Raw genomic sequence first — 23135 nt, 5'->3', positions numbered from 1 at the left:
CTTTTCTACATGATCATTCCTATCAACATATAAGCATGTTGCATTTTTCTTCACCCTAAAAAATCCCACCCTTGTATCCAAATTTGCCTTTGCTATGGTCCCTTCATAGCAAAACTCAAAAATTTCTCTGCTTCCTTTCATGACAAAAGATAAAAGAATTGTATATAATCACCTTCTCCACTTCTTCAACTTTTTCATAAGCTCACTCCATTCTTTAATCTTCACCATTCTGCTGCAAAGTCATTTGTCAAGGTCATCAAATCCAACCAGCAACTCTTCATTCTCATTCACTTGATCTCTTGGTATCATCAGACATAGTTGGTGTTTGTTGAAATGGTTGATGACAGTTTTTTAAATTTCCTCCCACTTTATTTTTTGATCACATGGCATGTGGGATCTTAGTTCCCTGACCAGGGATCAAACCCACACCTCCTGCATTGGAAGCACAGAATCTTAACCACCAGACTGCCTATAAAGTCCCTTCCTTCCTCTTTTCAGCATCTTTTGATAACTTCTCTTCCTTTTACATATCTCTAAACCTGGGATATCTCAGTCTGAGAACCTCTTCCTTTTGCTGTTTATATTTATTTCCTAAGTGATCTCCAGCTGACTATTTTGAAACATTTTCAGACTGGAAATGTCCTGGAAGTTCCTGGAAGTTCAGTCTTGTATCAGTCTCCTACTTGACATATTCTTTAGAATTTCTATTAAACATCTCATGTTCACCATGATCAAAACAGAATTTTGTCCGTTGTCCTTCCCTTCTTCCCAACTAATTTCTCGTGAAGTCTTCCACACATCAGTCTATGGCACCCTTGTTCGTCTAGTTGCGTGGACCCCCAAACCTAAGTATTCAGTCCCTCTTTTGTGATTTTTCTTACACCTCTCATCCAACTATTAGCAAATTCTCTTGGTGCTAATATAAAAATATATGCCAAATCTGAATGCTTGTCACCATCTTCATCGTAACTACCATTGTGTCAACTACTATCAGCACTCATCTGTTCTGCTACAATGGCCTCTTAATTTGCTTTTCTTCCACTTTGTCCCCTTAGAGTCTTTCCCACACGGCCATCTAAAGAGATCCTTTACATTTATATCTCATCACTTTTCTGTTCAAAAACCTTCCCAAAATTGTGATTACACTTTGAAAGAAAATTCAAAATTTTTACCATAGCCTACCCCAGATGACCTGGCTCCAGGCATTCCAACTGCAAACCCCACCGTTCTCATTCTGGTACTTACCACTTTGGACACACTGACCTTCTCACTATTCCTCCAATATGCTATTTGTACTGTCTCAGGGCCTTTGGGCTTGCTTTTCCTTCTGTCTGGAATGCTCTTATTCCAGATATTTCAATGACTCCTTCCTTCCTTATCAGGTCCCTGCTCTATACATTCTCAGCAAGACTTTCTCTGACCATCTATATGAAATGCATACTCAACCTTCCCCCTTCCCCACTTTCATCTTTGTATCTATTTATTCTGCTTATTTTCCTCTACAGCTCTTGTCACTAACAGTATATTATATGATACATCTGTTTGCTTATTGTCTGCCTCTTCCACTAGAATGTGAAAAAGACTCTCTCTTTGACCTAACTCTTGTCAGGCTCCTCTAAACCCAATTAGGCCCAATCTTTGGACATGTCCTCAAGAGCTCAAGTTTAGCAAGAATCCTGTTAAGCTGGTGGCACTAGTCATAAAGAACCCACCTGCAATGCAGGAGACCAGAGTTTAATATCTGGGTTGGGAAGATCCCCAGGAGAAGTAAATGGCTACCCACTTCAGTATTCTTGCCTGGAGAATCCCATGAACAGAGGAGCCTGGCAGGCTACAGTCCATGGGGTTGCAAAGATCTGGACAGGACTGATCGACTAAGCATATACACCTACACAGGCTGTTAAGTTTGGTTTAGCCAGAATAATCACCCTCAATATCCAATAAAATCCTTATCCTCACCATCATCTTGGCCTTCTTTCAGCAAGGATCCTGTTAGGTTAGTTGAACAAAGAATTACCCTAACCTCCCAGTAATTTTCTATTCACCAATATTCCCATGCAGCTCCTTGGCTACAAATCCCCACTTTTCTTTGTTGTATTCAGAGTGGAGCCCAAGCCAATCTCTCTCACCTCTTGTAATACCCCATTACAGTAGTCCCTACAGATATAGTCAACTAAGCTTCTTTAAAACTGCTGTGAATAGCTTTTCTTTAACAAATGCTAACACTATGAGTGATAAATGAGACAAGGAGCAGATGTCTTGTTCACTACTATATCCCCAGTGCCTAAAACAGTATCTAGCACACAGTTGGCACTTAGTACATGTATTTTTCAATGAATGCATATATTTAGAACAAGGAGCAATATACCCAAAGAATCTGGGAATCTTTACTTGGTAAGATCACTAGTTTTATACCACTTTAAAAACATTTCAACACTTAAAAAATAAAGGGTGTAAAGTTTATTAATGAATGCATGCGTGCTCAGTCACTTCAGTTGTGTCCAACTCTATGTGACCCCATGGACTGTAGCCCACCAGGCTTCTCTGTCCATGTGATTCTCCAGGCAAGAATTCTTGAGTGGGCTGCCATTTCCCTCCTCCAGGGGATCTTCCCAACCTAGGGATCGAACCCACATCGCCTAAGTCTCCTGCATTGCAGGCAGATTCTTTACCACTGAGCCACCAGGGAAGCCCCTTAATGAATGTAACACAGTTAATTTCAGAGAATCAGAACCTCAGAGTTAAGAGCCCTTGAAGGGCACCTAGTGCTTGCCCACAGAAAAGAAATAGAAATCTCTGGGTATTTTTTTAGGTCTTTAATCTTAGAGGGAGAGTTACTTTAATATATATGCAGCATTAGGAAATTTTGAAATTAGCTAATTGGTCTTATGTTTGCACTAATTAATCATGTTAAAGCTTTGTAGTTAATGTTCACAGGATTGAAGCAAAAACCCAAAGCATTAACACCCATTGGGGGTCATTAAAAGTGTATTATAAAAGACTTCAAATAATGTGTATACTCTATAGTTTTGTCAAGGGTTGTTTTAATTCCAACACACAGCTATAATACGATGATAATCATGTCAAGGTGACATTGGTATCACTTTATTCAAACCTCACTAGTTTAAAAGCACAGTATAGCTAGGCACTGAATCCATGCCAGGCGGGAAAGAATTGATTTAATTGATCTAAAAGTATGTTTGAGTTTGTTTTTTTTTTCCAGACAAGCTGTCAACACACACATGAAAGCAAGATTCTAAAAATGCTGTTAGATCCATAATGTTTATACAGCAAAGCAAACAACCTTTGTTATTCCAATTAATGCATCTGGCCATGGAGAAAATCTGATCCAAAATGTTATATTTTTCTTAACTACACTGAAAAAAAAGTTGACTCATATTGAAGCAATTTAGAAACATACTCAGATGAAAATGAAAATGGATTACATTAAATTTAATATTTGTTATTAGAATACCTGCTAAAAATAACATCACAAAGTTTTATACTTCCTTTAAAGGGTTTTAACGGTTGTCACATGTATTGTATCTACTTATTTGTTGGAAGACTGTTGGGCCAGGTAATATTATCCTCTCAACCTTACACTCCAGTAATAATAAATGTCAAGAGGTAAAACATGTGTAGGGAAAATAATGTACCAAGATCAGTTTGTTGAGATACCTTGGACTACAGCCTCTAGTACTTCATAGAACTCTCCCTTTTTCCTTCGATAGCTTCATTCTAACACGGGCAGTGGATTTAGGAATTGAATTTCCTGACACTACTGGTTTTACCAATGAGATGTAAATCGATCTGTTTAAGGACACACTAAGTGATTAAGCTGAGACAGGAACTCAGGATTTTTGTTTCTAAATACTATGCTTCCTACAACACCAGACCATCATACTTTGATAATCAAGAATAATTGTTAAAGTAAATCCAACAGGGTTTAGAATATTCAACAGGTAAAATGACCTACTTATTAAACAACAAATGACACTTATTAAAGAGGGAGGAAAAAAGTCACGGATTAAAAGAAATATAAGATGCATTTCAATAAAATGCTATTCAAAAATCTTGATTAGAATAAACCAAATGTACAATTATTCTTAAGACAATCAAGAGAATTGAACACAAAATGGGTGGTTTATAATAGTAAGGAATTATTGTTATTTTTGTTAGATATGATAATGGTAGCATCACTATGCTAAAAAGAAGTTCTTATCTATTAGCAGTGTATATTGAAGTATTTACCAGTGAAACAGCAAGCAAATAATTTTAATAAAACACCCTATGAAACAAAAAAAACTGAAAAAATAGATTGCTAAATGAAACAATACTGATAATCATTAAAGGTGGGAGTTATTTATCCTACTTTGGTGTATGTTTGAAATTTTTCATAATAAAAACAAAAAAGAAGCAATTACTGAACTAATACTATCTATCAGACACCATCAGCACATTTTATTAATCATTGAGTGTCCAACTTTCTTTTTATTTTAAATTGGAGAACAATAATAGGAAAGAATACCTTATCATGAGTCTCTAAGGTCCTATATGTTCTGGGTTATGCCCATCTCCAATCTCACTAATGACTGCTATACCAAAAATTCTGCTTTGTATTTAATACATGTGTTTGTGAAATCAAATTGATATTAATTTGACTTAGTTTTCAAATGCTCTTCCCTGTATTCTTGCTACTTGGTTCTGCATTTTGGTAATCTTTTTCTTTAATCTAATTCAATAAATATTGTGGGAATGATTTACTAGGTTCTGTCAAGTCCCAGGAGCAGCAGAAAGGGTATGTTATTTTCACATGTATATGAAATATTAGTTTGTATATGAAATGCGAAAGGTATATGAAATATTCACATATATAATAACAGAATTGATAGATGCTATATTAATTCTATGAAAAAAGCACTATGCGAATCCTGAAGAGGAAGATGTGAACAAAAATTCAATCAATCATGTTAGAGGAAGGACAGAATTATCTTTCTATTCTCTCTATAAAAATATAAAATATGAGGAGACAATCAAAGAATACACAGCCAAAATATGTAGAAAGCACATATTACAGAGATAGGTGGAATCGTTAATTTATAAAAATGTTATTTTTCTAGATTTGGTAAGTTTGTGTTATTTGTTAACTTCAAAAATTTTGTAGATTTAATTTCAAATATTTACTTACATCTTCAACTTCATATTTTTTCATTAAGGAGGTTCTGCCTCATTGTATAAACTTCAGGTGCCACACAAGCTTAATCCACTGAAGAAAGAGCCTGTGACTTACTAGGGTACATCTGTGCTGAGGATATATCCATTAGTGAATAAAAAGAGAGGGGAAGAAACTGTGAAGCTTACCTTCTAGTTGCAAAAGACAGACAAAACAAAAATGTAATAAACGAGTAAATTAAACAGTATGTCAGAAGGTTAGTGCCATGGAAAAAGCAGAGAAGGGCTAGGGGAATGGAGAATGCGGAATAGAGAGCACAGGTGCGTGGTCAGAGTAGGTAAGCCTCAAGGAGAAGCAAAGAATTGAAGAAAGTGGTTATTGATAATACCAATGGAATCTAGTTAAGTGTATTTGCTTAGGTGGTGCTCCATTATTCTCTTACTCAGGTCCCCAGTATAGAGGATTTGAAGTCAAGTAACTCCAAAGTTACCGTAGTAAGAAGGTAAAGCAGTAATAGCTGGACCTGGTTAAGAACTGAATAGCTTCCCAGGGGACAGTAATCTTAGAGACTGGTACTAAACAAGTGGACACTAAAACATCACTGGAAAACAATAAAATGGGGTCTATTGTGTTTACTAGGACTTTTTGGGGGGTGGTGAGACCCTCCAAGTGGCATGGCTCTTTAAGGAGATTCAATCTGATGAATTCTCACGTTGTACTGTTGGGTAGGAGAGGCAAATATGGAATCACAATTGAAATTATTCAGCAACAGAAGACTGAGCGATGCCACCAAGAATTGTCCTTTCCCATTGTCATCACCCACTTAGCATTCCATCTATCCTTTAAACGAAAGTCATGAAAACAGACAAAAATACAAGATTAAAGTACACATTGTTGACATTCCCTGCTGCTGCTGATGCTAAGTTGCTTCAGTCATGTCCAACTCTATGCGACACCATAGGCAGCAGCCCACTAGGCTCCTCTGTCCCTGGGATTCTCCAGGCAAGAATACTGGAGTAGGTTGCCATTTCCTTCTCCAATGCATGAAAGTGAAAAGTGAAAGTGAAATTGCTCAGTCATGCCCGACTCTTCACGACCACATGGACTGCAGCCCACCAGGCTCCTCCATCCATGGGATTTTCCAGGCAAGAGTACTGGAGTGAGGTGCCGTTGCCTTCTCCGGTTGACATTCCCTAAAAATAATAAAAACATGACAATGAAACTATAGTTGTAAAAATTTTACGTTTTTAGAGCATCACATACTCTTTTTTATATGGGTAGCTGTTTCATGGTAAAAATACAAAAGGACAGGTCAGAACTGGATATGAGTTCTGAGTCTGCCACTTAGTTGATTTGCATTGGGCAAATCAGAAAGGGAAAATCTAGGTTTTATCATCATAAAATGGGGATAATAATAAGTTTCTTTTATGACAACTGAGATAATTGCATTTAAATGAGCTTTTTAATCTATGAAGTATCATCTACTTGTTTGGTATAATAATAAAACTACAAAGTAGTTCATAGTTGCTAGGTAAGGATCATAGTTATGTGGCATATAATAATTAAAGTTTAATTATCCACCAATAGTTAAGACACTGCAGAATGCTTTAAAATTTCTTTATAGGCTGTCTTCATAAAGCTTCAAGAAAGCAATCTAATAGCCTTTAACATCTTTCACTAGGATGTTAAAACAAGTGACACATTCATCTTATTTCTCAAAAGTAGAACAGATATTTTTTCTTACTTGAATAAATACCGAAGGAGTGATCCTTAACCAAATACCAGTATCAAAATAACTGGCTATTTTCCTCCAATTGCCGGCTAGGTAGAGTGATTCTTAAATGATACTTCTTGTCAGCAAGAAAGATGATCCCAAGAATGAACAGAAATAGCCTCTGTTCAACAGCTGTGATGTCTATAATTTATAAGCCATGATCATCTCTCATCAGATTGGCTTGGTGTGCAGAATAGATGCAAGTTTGCAGTTTGCATATTCATCACTTCTCAGAAAAAGAACTTGTGTTACATCTTATCCTTTTTAATACATTTCTCTCTTTACCTATAAATAATGCGATGAGACTTACTATTTGAGGAATGTGACCTTGAAACTCTACTGTCATACACAAAGGTAAAAGATGTTCAACTAATCCTTAAACATTTATTCCCAATAGGCAAATGATTTTTAAGCACTGAAAGACAGGCAACACTGGAAACTAGGAGACTGAAGGAAGGAAAGAAAGAAGAAAAGAGAGGAGAAAGGAGGGCGGGAGGAGGAAGCCATAATCACTGTACTTACTGTATCTCGGCAGTTTTTAAGGCTCTGCCTGCTTCTAGTTTCCTCTTGCCGTTTCCTCACTCCCCCTTCAATCTTTACCTTTAATTCGTGCCCTTACATTGCCCTTTGTCCCTTAGGTAGCTTACTCCCCAAGCTCACAACGTTCAGTTTCCCTCTTCAATTTCTTTCACTATTTCCCTCTTGTGCAGCTCTGCCACAATTTCTATGCTATATATACTTGATTAGTCGTGTCTGACTCTTTTGCGACCCCATGGACTGCAGCCCGCCAGGCTCCTCTGTCTATGGGAATTCCCAGGCAACACTATTGGAGTGGATTGCCATTTCCTTTTCCCTGGGATCTTCTCAACCCAGGGATCAAATCCTTGTCTCCAAGGCGGATTCTTTACGACTGAGCCGCCTAGAAAGCCCAAATATTTATATAAGTATGTCTAAAATACAGTTGAGCAAATATTGGGACTGATTGGGGAACTTTGTGCAAATTAGTTAGAACCGAGAGCTCTAGAGAGGGTCTCTCCTCAACTGAGAATTAGACAGTACGTAGAGGAGGACCAGTGAAGCCAGCAGAGTTGGCTTTTTTTGTTTGTGCTGTGGTGACCTGTATGAAAACAGTGCGTGACTCCAAACGCTTCCTTGTGACTCTCCTCCGACTGACCTTCGATCAAGGCCCTTCCCCACTGTGGCCAGCCTGGACTTCCCTCGGACCCACACGCTGCTTTTCACGCCCCTCTCTCCCCACACTTCAGGCCTGTTTCTCTTCTCCAGGCTCTATTAATACTTCCATCTCTTTCCACTCGCCAAGATTCGGCCCAAATCTCACCCTCTCATTTCCACCGTCAGGTTCTGCTCAAGGGCCCCTTAACCCGGCTCCCACCCCAGGGCCCCTCCTCCAGGTAGCGAGGCGACATCCTTCCTCCTCCCCGCTCCGCGCACACCTGTCGGCCTCCGACCTCCCCCGCACCGAGCGCCACCCTCCCTCCACTGCGCCCCCAGGGCCCTAGTCCTGGGCCCACGCCGGCCTGACGCCCGCCCACGGGGCCTCGGCGCGCACACGCCCACGCCCCCCCCCCCCACCTGCTCGCGTCCCCCCCCTCCCCGCGCCCCGCCCCGCCTCGCCTCGCCTGGTCCCCAAGTCTCGGGCCCCCGCCCCCCGCGGGCCCGCTGCACTGTGGGTAGGCGGCGGCGGCGGCCGCACAGAGGATCCCGCGGCGGCGGAGCGAGGCTGCGCGCGCCGAACATGGCTGAGAAGCAGAAGCACGACGGGCGGGTGAAGATCGGCCACTACGTGCTGGGCGACACGCTGGGCGTCGGCACCTTCGGCAAAGTGAAGAGTTGAGTACGCCGCGCCTCGCGGGAGGCCCAGCCCCGGAGTCCGGGAGCGCCGGGCCGCGAGCGGGCAGCGGGTGGCGGGGCCTGGCGGCAGGTGGAGCGGCCGCGCCCGGGCCGCGCGGAACCTGGGGACCCAGGGAAGGCAGTGGGTACTGCTTCGCCCCGCGGCAACGGCGGGGGCCTGGCTAGGGGGCTCGGGCGGGGGCGTCGCGAGGTCCTGGGACTGGCGTCCAGCACGCTTCTACTGGCCGACCTCAGTGCCCGCCTCTGAAACCCGGAGATTGGGTTGTTGGGCGAGATGCCTTTCAGCTGGGAGGCTGTAGGGATAGGGCTGGGGAATGATCCACGGCCCTGATGGTGGAGTTCCCATTTCGTGCCAGGTGTCCCGTTAGGTGCTTCACGTGTGATCTCCTGTAATCCTTACAGCAGGTGCAGGTGTTATCTTCGCCTTTAACGTGAGAAAACGGGGACCTCCTAGGAGGGACGTGTTCAAGGTCACACCGAAATTGGCAGAACTGGGATAAAGGTCTAAAATGTCCTCCAATTTTGGCCAGGCTGGGAAGTCCTCAAGTCTGGGTTCTTTCGTGCTCCCTGGTTGTGGATTAGTAGGGCTGGTAGTCTACGGGGGATCCCGGGGCGCGAGATGGGTGGGTCTTTCTGCGGGCCGTGGGAAACTCTGGGATGCAGCTGGGTTGGGTCAGGGCTTAGTTAGAACTGGGAGGTCTGAAGCTTGCTTGGTGTGTGTAAAATGGTTCTAGGAAGGCTTCCAGGATGGAGGGAAAGGAAAAGGGGACTTTGGAGTTGGATCTTGGAGGATGTAGGGCTGAGGCCAGAACTGTAAGACATACTCTGCTGAGCTCTGTGTTCCTAGGTGATGGGATCCCATTTTGGGTGTAGAAAAACAGGCTGCTTTGATTTTTTTTTTTTTTTTAACTGGTTACTGGTTAAGTATTGAACTTTCCTGTTTTTCTTAAGAGTCATGTGAGTTTAATTAACTTGTCCTCTCTCCAGAACTAGAATCAACTTATTAAAAATACTTCTTTTGGTTGTTGCTTTTTTCTTTTTTTTGTTTTGCTGGGAAAATGTTGGGTAGGCAGCTTGAAGATTTTATTGAGGCCTCTGTTTCCTTAAAAAATCATAATGAAAAAAATTTTAGGTTTTAAAAATTATAGTAAATCACTTTACAATTTCGTGTTAGTTTCTTCTCTATGACATTGTGAATCAGCTGTAAGTATACGTGAATTCCCTCCTTCTTCAGCCTCCCTCCCACCCTGCTAGGTCATCACAGAACACCCAGCTGAGTTCCCTGTGCCAGACCTTAGCTTCCCACTAGCTAGCTGTTTTACACATGGTAGTGTAGAGATCAGTACTACTCTTTTACTTCGTCCAAAAATCCTATTTAACCTTGAGTCCAGGCTGTAAGTGGATAGAAGAGACTCGTTCATTCATATGGCAGGGATCAGCTTTTATTTACTTGCACACATCTGATACCCTTTCTTTTGTTCAGTAAACACTTACTGAGTGCCTACAGTGTGCCAGGCACTGTTCTAGGTAATGGGGATACCCTAGGAACAAAATCTTGAAAATCTTTCCTTTTGTGGTGCTTATATTCTAGTAGGGGAAGACAGTAATCACTATATATATATTTGTGTGTGTGTATGTGTGTGTGTGTGTGTGTGTAGTATTTTTAGTGCTGTGAAGAAAAATGAATCCGTTTTGTGCAGTTAGCAATTTTCAGTAAGATTGTCAGGCATGGCCTTACAGATAGGGTGGTATTTATGTAAAGACCTCAGGTTTGTAAAATTCTTTCAAGTCCTGTGAGGGCTGTGAAGTTCTAGCTTAGGTTTGCAAGACCTCATAAAGTGGTAAGTGAAGAGAATATATTTAGAGTGAATATATGAAGATTCAGGAACTGGATTAATGCTGTGACATTACTAAGGACTATTGTGTTTTGATGTTATACACTCAAGTCTTCACCATCTAGGCATGTACACTTTCCAGGTTATATAATGTATACTGTTCCTTTTCAAATTGTGTTAAAAATTGTTGTTTTTTAAAAAAAATTCTTGTGTAATCTGAATGTTGGCTAAAATACCCATCAGATCATTTGGTCCATTGTCACAGGACAACTTAAATCTCTTTTTGTATATATCCTTGAACTGCTTCTAGGCACTGACTTAAAATATAAACCAACAGAAGGTACTTGAATTTATGAGAAATCCTTTTCCTGGAAGACTCCTTCCCAGTGAGCAACTAACTGGGGAGATTTCCTAGCACTGTATGAGCACCTCTCCAAAGTTAGACAGTGCTCTCCCATCCAAAGTTAGAATTAGTACAGTTGCTTAATAAAAATATAAGTTAAAATAAAAATATAAGTTATATAAGTTGCAGCAGTCTGAAGTTACTCATTTACAGTGGACCCTTGAACAACATGAGTTTCAACTGCAGAGGTGTACTTTTACAACAGATTATTTTTTTCCTCTAAATAAATACTACAGTATTATACAGTCCAGGTTGGTTGAATCCTAAAATGTGGAACCATGAATACTAAGGGATGAATATAAGGTTATACACAAGTTTTTAACTTCCTGGGGTCCAGTGCCTCTAACTCCAGTGTTGTTCAAGGGTCCATTGTAATTCTTTAAGGGACTACAAACAAGAGCACTCTTATTTTTAAACACAACTTTTTTTCAAGCATATTTAACATATCATAAAAGTCACCCATCCCAAATGTATTATGCATAGTACAAGTCAGTGATTTTTTGTGACTTTGCTGAATGGTGCAACCATTTTATAGATCGATTTATAACATTTCCATCACCACAATAAAATTCCTCATGCCATTTATAATTAACCCTTAGCCCTAGGAAACTGTTCATCTGTGTTCTGTCTGAATAAATATGCTTTCTCTGGACATTTCTTATAAATGAGATCATTGAATATGAAGTCTCTCGTGTCTGACTTCTTTAACAAGGCTTTTGATGTTCATGCATGACATAGCATTGTTCCTTTTCCTTGCTTAATAATACTCCACCTCATGGAAATGCCACATTTTGCCTGTGCAGTCACCTGTTGATGACCTCTGTTTTCAGTTTGGGACTGTTACAGATAATGCCACCATGAACGCTGTGTGCAATCTCTGTTGCGGATATCTGTTCTCATGTATATTGGGTAGATATACCCAAGAGAAGAATTGTTGGCTTGTATCATAATTTTATTTTTATTTGTTGGAGAAACTGCATACTGTTCAAAGTGGTTGTACCATTTTACAATCCCACCAATAATGTGTGAGGGTTCCTATTTCTCCAAATCCTCACTGACATTTATTTATTGTCTTCTTATGACTCTTCTAGTAGGTGTGAGATGGTAACTCATTGGGGTTTCAATTTGTGCTTTCCTAGTGATGATACTGAACATCTTTTCATGTACTGAATCGCCATTTGTGTATCTTGGGCGAAATGTCTTTTTTTTCGTTCATTTGTTGGATTGGTTGAGTTTATAAGAATTTTTTTTTTATAAATTCTGGATACAAGTCCCTTATTGCAAATATTTCTTCATGTCAGTTGTCTGACATGTATTAAGTGTTTTGAATTTTTGTGAGGTCCTTCTTATTGACTATTTCCTTTTATGGATGATGCTTTTGATGTTACATTTAAGAAATCTTTGCTTTGGGTTTCAAGAATTTTTTCACATTTTTTAAAAAAATAGATGTTTATTGTTTTAGCTCTTATAGTTACATTTAGGACCCATTTTGAGTTAACATTTGAGTATGGTATAAGTTGAGATTCTAAGGTCAACTTTTTGAATATGGATATCCAATTGTTCCAGGAGCGTTTATTGAAAATACTTACATTTTGATTTGCTATTGATTTAGACTTTATAAATTTAATTTCTACTAAAAAACAGTAGTAGATGGTTTAGTTTTATATGGCTGTAAAAACATGGAGAAGTGCTGAATATTTTATGTGCCTTCTCTCTTTAGCTATTATGTTATTTATAGATATTGAACATTTAACTTCAGTTGTTGATGTATCAGTTTACAGAGCAAAGTTAGGTGCAATGAACAAAAATGGAAAGAACTAGTTTTCATTTAATAGCACTTGTTTAAAGCTACTTTTAAAAACATATGGAAATCCTTCTAATTGTTGATAAATGATTGAAACCTTATTTTAAATATTGAGTTGATTTTTCTCCATTGTTCTAGTGTAAGAGTACTAGGGGAGTACTTATGGAAACAGATTATGTTGGCTGTCAGAATTTAAAGTAGTGCATTTTATCTACTTAAATTTTTTTCTATGTATTGTTTTGATTCTTACTCTTTCCCAGGTAAGGTATAACTGCTGTTTAAAAGGTCTTGTAATTAGACTTGCTCAGTTCCTACCTAAATAATGAAGGTCATAGAAATTCTAGAAGAACAGATCTGTGCATGTGTTTTACAAAGACCAGTTGAAGAAAAAAAGTGTTTTAAATATAATGGTAATTATATTTTTAAAAGAAGCTTGTATTTTCAGGGTGAGAACTGACAGATTTGATTTATAAAATCATTATTCTTCATTAGAATTATACACAATAGGGTCAGTTCAGTTCAGTCGCTCAATCGTGTCTGACTCTTTGCAGCCCCATGGACTGCAGCACACCAGGCTTCCCATCTATCACCAACTCCCAGAGCTTGCTCAAACTCATGTCCATCAAGTTGGTGATGCCATCCAACCATCTCATAGGAGGCTTTCAGTCAAAGTAGCCTTTTCTAGTCAGCAAGGTCTCATCAAGGCTTTGTTTTTTGTTGTTTTTCAAATACTTACGTGACTAGCTCACAGAATTGGCTTTCAAGAAATTAAGTAAATATTTTGTTAAATCTTCACTTCTGTGTAAGAAAACAGGAGAGAGAAGCAAACGTAGAGCTTGTGTTCAGTTGTTCAGTTGTATCTGGCTCTTCGCAACTCCATGGACTGTAGCCTGCCAGACTCTTCTGTCCGTGGAAATTTTCAGGCAAGAATACTAGAGTGGGTTGCCATTTCCTGTTCCAGGGGATCTTCCCAACCCAGGGACTGAACTCCTGTCTCCTGTGCCTCCTGCATTGGCAGGCAGATTCTTTACTACTGTGCCACCTGGGAAGCCCTTGAAATATAAATACCAAGTCCTAAGTCATAAATTATATCTCAGACAACTACCTGGTCAGCTGGTGGACCTCAGAGTTATACCTGTGGTATTTCTGACCCACACTGGCATTGTTTTTGACCCTCATGTAGTGACAAGTCCCTTGAACTACAAAGAGATCAAACCAGTCCATCCTAAAGAAAATCAGTCCTGAATATTCATTGGAAGGAGTGATGCTGAAACTGAAGCTCCATTACTTTGGCCACCTGATGTGAAGAATTGACATTGGAAAAGACCTTGATGCTGGGAAAGACTGAAGGCAGGAGAAGAAGGGGACAACAGAGGAGGAGATGGTTGGATGGTATCACAGACTCGATGGACATGAGTTTGAACAAGCTCCAGGAGTTGGTGATGGACAGGGAAGCCTGGAATGCTGCGGTTCATGGGGTTGCAAAGAGTTGGACATGACTGAGCAACTGAACTGTAGTGTCAAGGCCCTAAAGAATACTTGAAACCTCTTTGGGCTTTGTTTTTTTCTTCTCCTTAGCAACAACACTGGAATGTGAAATTTATTTGCAACCGAATTTTTGAAGATTTAATTTCAAAAAATGGATAAGTTTAATTGTTCCTTCTGGTTTAGTAGAGGTTTGAATTACTGAAGACCATAGCTGAAATAATGTAAAACAAAAGAAAAGGGAAACATGTTTGTAACAATTTAGTGATAAAAGCTACAACTTGATTAAGTTGATACTATGTTTACTATATATGCACTTGGTTTTATTTATTCCCCAAAGTAATCCTGGATTTGGTATTATCTCCATTTTGCAAATGTAGATATTGAGAATTAGATACCTTAATTTGCCTAAGGTCACAGTGCTAGTAAGTTGCAGAAGTGGCAAATTTAGGGTTCTCTGATGCAAGTCTGTCCCACTCTTTGCGACCCTTTGTGACCCTTTGCGACTCTTGCCTGCTAGGCTCCTTTGTCCATGGGGATTCTCCAGGCAAGAATACTGGAGTGGGTTGCTGTTCCCTCCTGCAGGGGATCTTCCTCATCCAGGGATCGAACCCCTGTCTCATAAGTCTCTTGCATTGGCAGATGGATAAATTACATATGGATGATTAAAAATTATATTTTCATATAAATTTTACTCTTGTGTCTCAATCCATTCCATTTTTTTAATATGATAAGGTTACTGAATTCTGACACTATTAACTAATTTAACTATTTAAATTTCTTTAAAATACCAGGTATTTCAGGGTTGCCCCATCCCCATTATGAAAATAACTTTGACTAAAGATTGCCAGTGGCCTTTAGTAACCAGACTAAAGAGAATTTGTAAAAACATAACGATGTCCTAGGATGAAGGAACATTGGTTTTGGAAGGCATTAGCTGGGGATTTTCATTTCATGCTACTGCCAGTTATATGAATTTGGGAAACCATTAAACTTCTTTGAGCTTGTTTCCTCTTTTGTAAAATGACAATAACAATACTTGGCTACCTCCATTCTAGGTGTTTTTTTAAAGGATTAAATGAATTGAGGCACATAAAATGGCTTAAGAGAAAATGAGTTACTTTACAGAGAGATGGCTGTTGTGGAGATGACTAGATACATGGCCAATTTGAGTGAATCCTGTACCCTGTGTGAGGTGTTATTAATAATAAATATTTACTGATTGTGATTCTGATTGCAACTCTGATTGCAACATTGAGACTTAACTTTAATAATTTGCCCCAACTTTTTTGGTTGCCTGCATTGGAAAGTTCCTAATGATTAACTCATTTGTGCTATATGATGTTTAGTTTTTAGTGTTTATATTAAAAATCCAGTCTTTTTGGGTTAAGTCATGAAATTTGTTTTTTCACAAATATGGAAAATGAATAAGAATGAAATGAAAATAACTGTTGATGTTCATATAAATTGCTAGCTGAACTGATTTTACTTCTGAAAATATGTAATTCTAAACAGCTGTTAAGCAATACTTCCAACTAATGAAGCCATATATTTTCTGAAATACTAGACCGTTAATGGAATGAAAATGAATTCATCATCTTTCTTAAATAATCAAGTAAATAGTGTGCTATTTAGGGTTTTTTCCCCCTGATTTATCTCATTTTTGTGATTTCAGTGTTTTGTCCTTAATGCTGAATGGATTTTGTTCATTTTGTGTAATGGATTGATTCTTGAAAGACACTTTTCTATAGGAAACAATGTTATAGATGGATAGATTCAGAGGAAGTCCACAAAGGCAGGATGGTATACAATATAGAGAATACTGGATTTGGAAGGCCTCCTGTGTGGAAGTTTGCTGTTGCAAGCCCAAGTCACTTGATCTCTGAAAAAGGGAATAAGACTTATATGTTCTTTTATACTTTTGAGAGTAATAGAGGAGAAAATGTAGGTGAAAATATACAAGTACTTAACTTTTATGTATTTGTATACTTGGGCCCTATTTTATATATTTGTAAACCTGTAATTAGCTGAACTCAGAATAATCTGTCATCTGGTTCTGAGACCAGGATTTAATTGATGTTGAGAAGAAAGAGTTTACTATGTTCTATTTTTCTCTGGTCTTTTTTCATATTTTATTTGTGTATGTTTATTAATCTAATTCTCCAGACACTGCTCACTTATCACTCTCTTCTGTATACCGTGTATATGTATGCAATGAATATATGCAAACATGTAACAGATATCTATTCCAGGTCTCATGGTAGTGATCATAGAACTCTTGGATAAAGGAGGCAAAGCTGGGAAAGGGAGGAGGATGTGAGCAGCAGCTGGCAGTTTTTATATGTGGTTTGTTGTCAAGGTTCTACTTGGAGCAGAACCAAAATAATACAGTTAATTTTTTTCAAACTTCGGAAAATGCAGACTCTGAGCTAAAAATGCCTTTCTACAATCTTTCTCCACACATATCTATGTGAGTTAGAAAGGATTTTTGTAGTTGATCATATACTGAGGAACTTACTTCAATTCTGTGGACTTTCTCCCTTTCCCATGCTGACACAGCACTGCTTTATCTAGATTTTTTTTTTTTTTCAATGTGCCAAAATAGTCACTTACCTTGTAGTTCATGTTAGCTTTCCTTAAAGCATTTGTACTGCTTTGTAGTGATTATATTGTCGCATTTACTCTTCTGAGATTCTTGTGGTTTCCTTAATGATAGGGAAAGTACTTTATAGAGCAAGTAGTTAATATTTTGAAGCCAGGTAGATAATTTAATTGGATCTAAGAGAAGATCTAATCTCAGATGAGAAAGTGGGTGGCAGAAGACCCCTAAAATATTGAATGTGCTATGAAAGTGACAGCCAGTCTCCCTAGTGTGTTTATTAGTTGCAAATGTAAGAGAAAACACTTTGAATCAGGTTAAATCGATTTTTATCTATTATTTAGACCACTGAAATGCATATGCAAAGCAATGTGTTTATTTTGAAATGTGGCAACCATTTTATTTTTAGTATAGTGTTATTAAGGAAAGAATTTGAGGCAGCTCTTATCTCTGCTAATAATAGAAACCTGCACCCCTTCAAGGGAACAGTATTCTTGCTTAAGTGGTGTCTTATGGTTGACAGTGTTTGCCTTTGATAAATTTTACTGTATTTCTTTTGGTAGTGCTTTTATTTTTAAGTGTTAATAATCCTTTTTTAAATTTGCCCTTAGTTTTTTTAAATGCCTTTTATAGAATCATCAAATCTTGCTCTAACATCTCTTATCCTGAATGTTAGTGTATTAATTTATTGAAATACTTTTTTTTGGACTCTTTATTCTTCATATTATTTTGTATTTACATTTTATGCACTATTAAAAACATAGTGAGCAATATATTCTCATTTAATCTCTCAATTTCTTAATTATAAACTAATTATAAGATGGTTATATAGCTATCATAATTGAAAATAATGGAATTAAAGTTTTAAGTATGCCATAAGTGTTTTTCTAAATTCTTACTTTACTCGATAAATACCATAAATATTATTAATTTTTGTTTTTAACATGTTGGGGCATAACTTGGTACTATGCGTATTCCATAATTGACTTGAGTTTTGCCAGACTTAGTTATGAGAGAATCAGTCAGTCAGTTCAGTTGCTCAGTCATGTCCAACTCCTTGCGACCCCATGAATTGCAGCATGCCAGGCCTCCCTGTCCATCACCAACTCCCGGAGTCTACTCAAACTCACGTCCATTGAGTCGGTGATGCCATCCAGCCATCTCATCCTCTGCCATCCCCTTCTCCTCCTGCCCCCAATCCCTCCCAGCATCAGGGTCTTTTCCAGTGAGTCAGCTCTTCGCATGAGGTGGCCAAAGTATTGGAGTTTCAGCTTCAGCATCAGTCCTTCCATTGGAACACCCAGGACTGATCTCCTTTAGGATGGACGGGTTGGACCTCCTTGCAGTCCAAGGGACTCTCAAGAGTCTTCTCCAACACCACAGTTTAAAAGCATCGATTCTTCAGTGCTCAGCTTTCTTCACAGTCCAACTCTCACATCCATACATGACCACTGGGAAAACTATAGCTTTGACTAGATGAACCTTTGTTGGCAAAGTAATGTCTCTGCTTTTGAATATGTTATCTAGGTTGGTCATAACTTTCCTTCCAAGGAGTAGGCATATTTTAATTTCATGGCTGAAGTCACCATCTGCAGTGATTTTGGAGCCCAGAAAAATAAAGTCTGACACTGTTTCCACTGTTTCCCCATCTATTTCCCATGAAGTAATGGGACCAGACGCCATGATCTTCGTTTTCTGAATATTTAGCTTCAAGCCAACTTTTTCACTCTCCACTTTCATCAAGAGGCTTTTTAGTTCCTCTTCACTTTCTGCCACAAGGGTGGTGTCATCTATATACCTGAGGTTATTGAGATTTCTCCCGGCAAACTTGATTCCAGCTTGTGCTTCTTCCAGCCCAGCGCTTCTCATAATGTACTCTGCATATAAGTTAAATAAGCAGGGTGACAATATACAGCCTTGACATACTCCTTTTGCTATTTGGAACCAGTCTGTTGTTCCATGTCCAGTTCTAACTGTTGCTTCCTGACCTGCATACAGGTTTCTCAAGAGGCAGGTCAGGTGGTCTGGTATTCCCAACTCTTGAAGAATTTCCTACAGTTTGTGGTGATCCACACAGTCAAAGGCTTTGGCATAGTCAATAAAGCAGAAATGGATGTTTTTTCTGGAACTCTCTTGCTTTTTCAGTGATCCAGCGGATGTTGGCAATTTGATCTCTGGTTCCTCTACCTTTTCTAAAACCAGCTTGAACATTTGGTAGTTCACGGTTCATGTATTGTTGAAACTTGGGTTGGAGAATTTTAAGCATTACTTTACTAGTGTGTGAGATGAATGCAATTATGTGGTACTTTGAGCATTCTTTGGCATTGCCTTTCTTTGAGATTAGAATGAAAACTGACCTTCTCCAGTCCTGTGGCCACTGCTGCATTTTCCAAATTTGCTGGCATATTGAATGCAGCACTTTCACAGCATCACCTTTCAGGATTTGAAATAGCTCAACTGGAATTCCATCACCTCCACTAGCTTTGTTCGTAGTGATGCTTTCTAAAGCCCACTTGACTTCACATTCCAGGATATCTGGCTCTAGGTGTGTGATCACACCATTGTGATTATCTGGGTCATGAAGATCTTTTTTGTACAGTTCTTCTGTGTATTCTTGCCACCTCTTCTTAATATCTTCTGCTTCTGTAGATCCATACAATTTCTGTCCTTTATCGAGCCCATCTTTGCATGAAATGTTCCCTTGGTATCTCTAATTTTCTTGAAGAGATCTCTAGTCTTTCTCATTCTGTTGTTTTCTTCTATTTCTTTGCATTGATCGCTGAGGAAGGCTTTCTTATGTCTCCTTGCTGTTCTTTGGAACTCTGCATTCATATGCTTATATCTTTCCTTTTCTCTTTTGCTTTTTGCTTCTCTTCTTTTCACAGCTATTTGTAAGGCCTCCTCAGACAGCTATTTTGCTTTTTTGCATTTCTTTTCCATGGGGATGGTCTTGATCCCTATCTCCTATACAATGTCATGAACCTCCATCCATAGTTCATCAGGCACTTTGTCTATCAGATCTAGTCCCTTAAATCTATTTCTCACTTCCACTGTATAATCATAAGGGATTTTATTTAGGTCATACCTGAATGGTATAATGGTTTTCCCTACTTTCTTCAATTTAAGTCTGAATTTGGCAATAAGGAGTTCATGATCTGAGCCACAGTCAGCTCCCGGTCTTTTTGCTGACTATATGGAGCTTCTCCATCTGTGGCTGCAAAGAATATAATCAGTGTGATTTTGGTGTTGACCATCTGGTGATGTCCATGTGTAGAGTCTTCTCTTGTGTTGTTGGAAGAGGGTGTTTGCTATGACCAATGCGTTCTCTTGGCAAAACTCTATTAGCCTTTGCCCTGCTTCCTTCCGTACTCCAAGGCCAAATTTGCCTGTTATTCCAGGTGTTTCTTGACTTCCTACTTTTTGCATTCCAGTCCCCTATAATGAAAAGGACATCTTTTTCCGGTGTTAGTTCTAAAAGGTCTTGTAGGTCTTCATAGAACTGTTCAACTTCAGCTTCTTCAGTGTTAATGGTTGAGGAGCATAGACTTGGATTACTGTGATATTTGAATGGTTTGCCTTGGAAATGAACAGAGATCATTCTGTTGTTTTTGAGATTGCATCTAAGTAGTGCATTTCAGACTCTTTTGTTGACCATGATGGCTACTCCATTTCTTCTGAGGGATTCCTGCCCACAGTAGTAGATATAATGGTCATCTGAGTTAAGTTCACCCATTCCAGTCCATTTTAGTTCACTGATTCCTAAAATGTCGACGTTCACTCTTGCCATTGCCTGTTTGACCACTTCCAATTTGCCTTGATTCATGGACATGACATTCCAGGTCCCTATGCAGTCTTGCTCTTTACAGTATGGGACCTTGCTTCTATCACCAGTCACATCCACAAGTGGGTGTTGTTTTTGCTTTGGCTCCATCCCTTCATTCTTTCTGGAGTTATTTCTCCACTGATCTCCAGTAGCATATTGGGTACCTACTGACCTGGGGAGTTCCTCTTTCAGTATCCTATCATCTTGCCTTTTCATACTGTTCATGGGGTTCTCAAGGCAAGAATACTGAGGTGGTTTGCCATTCCCTCTCCAGTGGACCACATTCTGTCAGACCTCTTCACCATGACCCGTCCGTCTTGGGTGGCCCCTCATGGCATTGCTTAGTTTCATTGAGTTAGACAGGCTGTGGTCCGTGTGATCAGGTTGGCTAGTTTTCTTTGATTATGGTTTCAGTGTATCTGCCCTCTGATGCCCTTTGAACATCTACCATCTTACTTGGGTTTCTCTTGCCTTGGACATGGGGTATCTCTTCATGGCTGCTCCAGCAAAGCTCAGCTGCTGCTCCTTACCTTGGATGAGGGGTATCTCCTCAGGGCCGCCCCTCCTGACCTTGAACGTGGAGTAGCTCCTCTCGGCCCTCCTGTGCCTGTGCAGCTGCTGCTCCTTGGACGTGGGGTTGCTCCTCTCGGCTGCGCCCCTGACCTCAGGCGTGGGGTAGCTCCTCTCAGCTGCCGCCCCTGACCTTGGACGTAGAGTAGCTCCGTATAATGAAATAATAGAACCAATTATATCTTAAGCACCTACATGTTTAGTCATACAAGATTGTAAGCAAACTGTTTATGTCATTGTCAAAAATGTGGCAATGATGCTACAAATTGGGAGTATCTGGAAAGAAGGAAGAGGGAAATGTTCAAAACAGAATTTACTTAAATGATTCATCTCTCATGTTTGAATTCTATGTCAAATATGATGTAATGAATCTACCTTTTACTCAAATTTATACCAGGCCTTCTCAGTGCTCTACTAATTCACAGTTAAGTAGTATGATGGTTATACTATATACTATAAATTTGCTTTTAGTAAGAAATTTAGCTTTGTGTCTTATGGTAAACTTTTTGGTTAAGATAAAGAAATGTGCTTTGGAGGGCTTATTGCTGCTGAACAACTATTCCCAAAGAACTTACGTGTCATTCTAAGGGAAATCTTGGTCCTTTACTCTATTTAATATGTATAGTAAGATTTCCTATTTGGGATAGAACAAAGCTAGATGAGATAATTGATAGACAAGTCATAGAATGAGAATTTAAATATTCATTGACTCTTTGAGTTGCTAGGTAGAATTTGATAGGGATAAGTGTCAAATCTAGGGTAAAAACAAAAATGAAAAGCAGGTATATAAGAGAGTAGAACAGTTGATAGCGGTTCTAACATATTGAAGTTTTATCTGACCATGAGTTTTGAAGTATATATTATGAGTATATATTATGTATATATTATGAGTACTTAAGTGTAAAGATTGTTTTTTGGTAGAAAATAGACATATAGATTGATATTAATGAACCATATTAGTAGATAGTTGTAGAAGTATTAATAGTATAGTTCTGTACTTTGTATTAAGCTAAATGTTGAATATTGATTTTAGTTCTTGGTTCCATAATTTGGAAAAAAATCTTAGCCACATATATTTCATTCAGAGAATGATCATTATAACTAGAGGAGTTCAGAAAGTATGCCATGTGAGGTATGGTAAAGAATATATTCCTAGATTTTATCTGGAATTTATCTAGATTTAATCTGGAAAAGAACCTGATGCTGAAAAAGATCGAAGGCAAAAGAAGAAGGGGACGACAGGATGAGATGGTTGGATGGCATCACCGACTTGACAGACATGAGTTTGAGCAAGCTCCGGGAGTTGGTGATAGGGAAGTCTGCCGAGCTGCATGTCATGGGGTCCTGAAGAGTCGGACATGACTGAGCAACTGAACTGAATTGATAAACATGTGTGCGCATGCACACACACATATTTGTATATTTTAATTTTAAAGACTCGAGATTGTCTTCCCTATCTGGCTATGATTTCTAACTTGCATCAAATCAACTTTCTAGTTAAAGTGGAATTGAAAATCTGGAGAAAATTAAAAATCTGAAGGCAGCCAGGACTTGAGTGGTTGATATCCCTGTGAGAAGAAAAATGCATTGGAGTGAGTCTGACATTTTGTTTGGCCTTTCTTTTTGAGTCATTTGCTAATTTGTAAAGATGGTAAATGTAAGAAGCCAAACAGAGAACAGTGGATAAAAGGCAGAAAAGCTAGGCATAGTTTGAATCCTGGGGAGACAGCAGTTGGAGTTCACAACTTATCAAGGAGGAGAGTCGCAGGTAAGCACTTGGGTTTTTGTTTGCAAGCC

At 39.0% G+C, this 23135-nt stretch overlaps 1 protein-coding gene across 2 annotated transcripts in view; it reads left to right on the top strand.

Moving 5' to 3' along the window:
* The first annotated feature begins 8661 nt into the window (after positions 1–8661).
* Positions 8662–23135, top strand: part of PRKAA2 (protein kinase AMP-activated catalytic subunit alpha 2) — a 79322-nt gene continuing 64848 nt past the window's right edge. Inside the window, exon 1 of one of the 2 annotated variants that reach the window (XM_024989604.2) lies at positions 8662–8797. Coding sequence is in view for 1 of the 2 variants with exons in the window: in NM_001205605.1 (NP_001192534.1) it covers positions 8704–8797 (94 nt within the window). In the remaining variant the exon portion in view is untranslated. The remainder of the gene's footprint in view (positions 8798–23135) is intronic. The other variant, NM_001205605.1, reaches the window with a different exon arrangement.

The sequence above is a fragment of the Bos taurus genome, chromosome 3 (assembly GCF_002263795.3).
Source record: "Bos taurus isolate L1 Dominette 01449 registration number 42190680 breed Hereford chromosome 3, ARS-UCD2.0, whole genome shotgun sequence".
NCBI classification, from domain to species: Eukaryota; Metazoa; Chordata; class Mammalia; order Artiodactyla; family Bovidae; genus Bos; species Bos taurus.
Note: the sequence above shows the minus strand (reverse complement) of the source record. Positions and strands in the feature narration are given on the sequence as shown.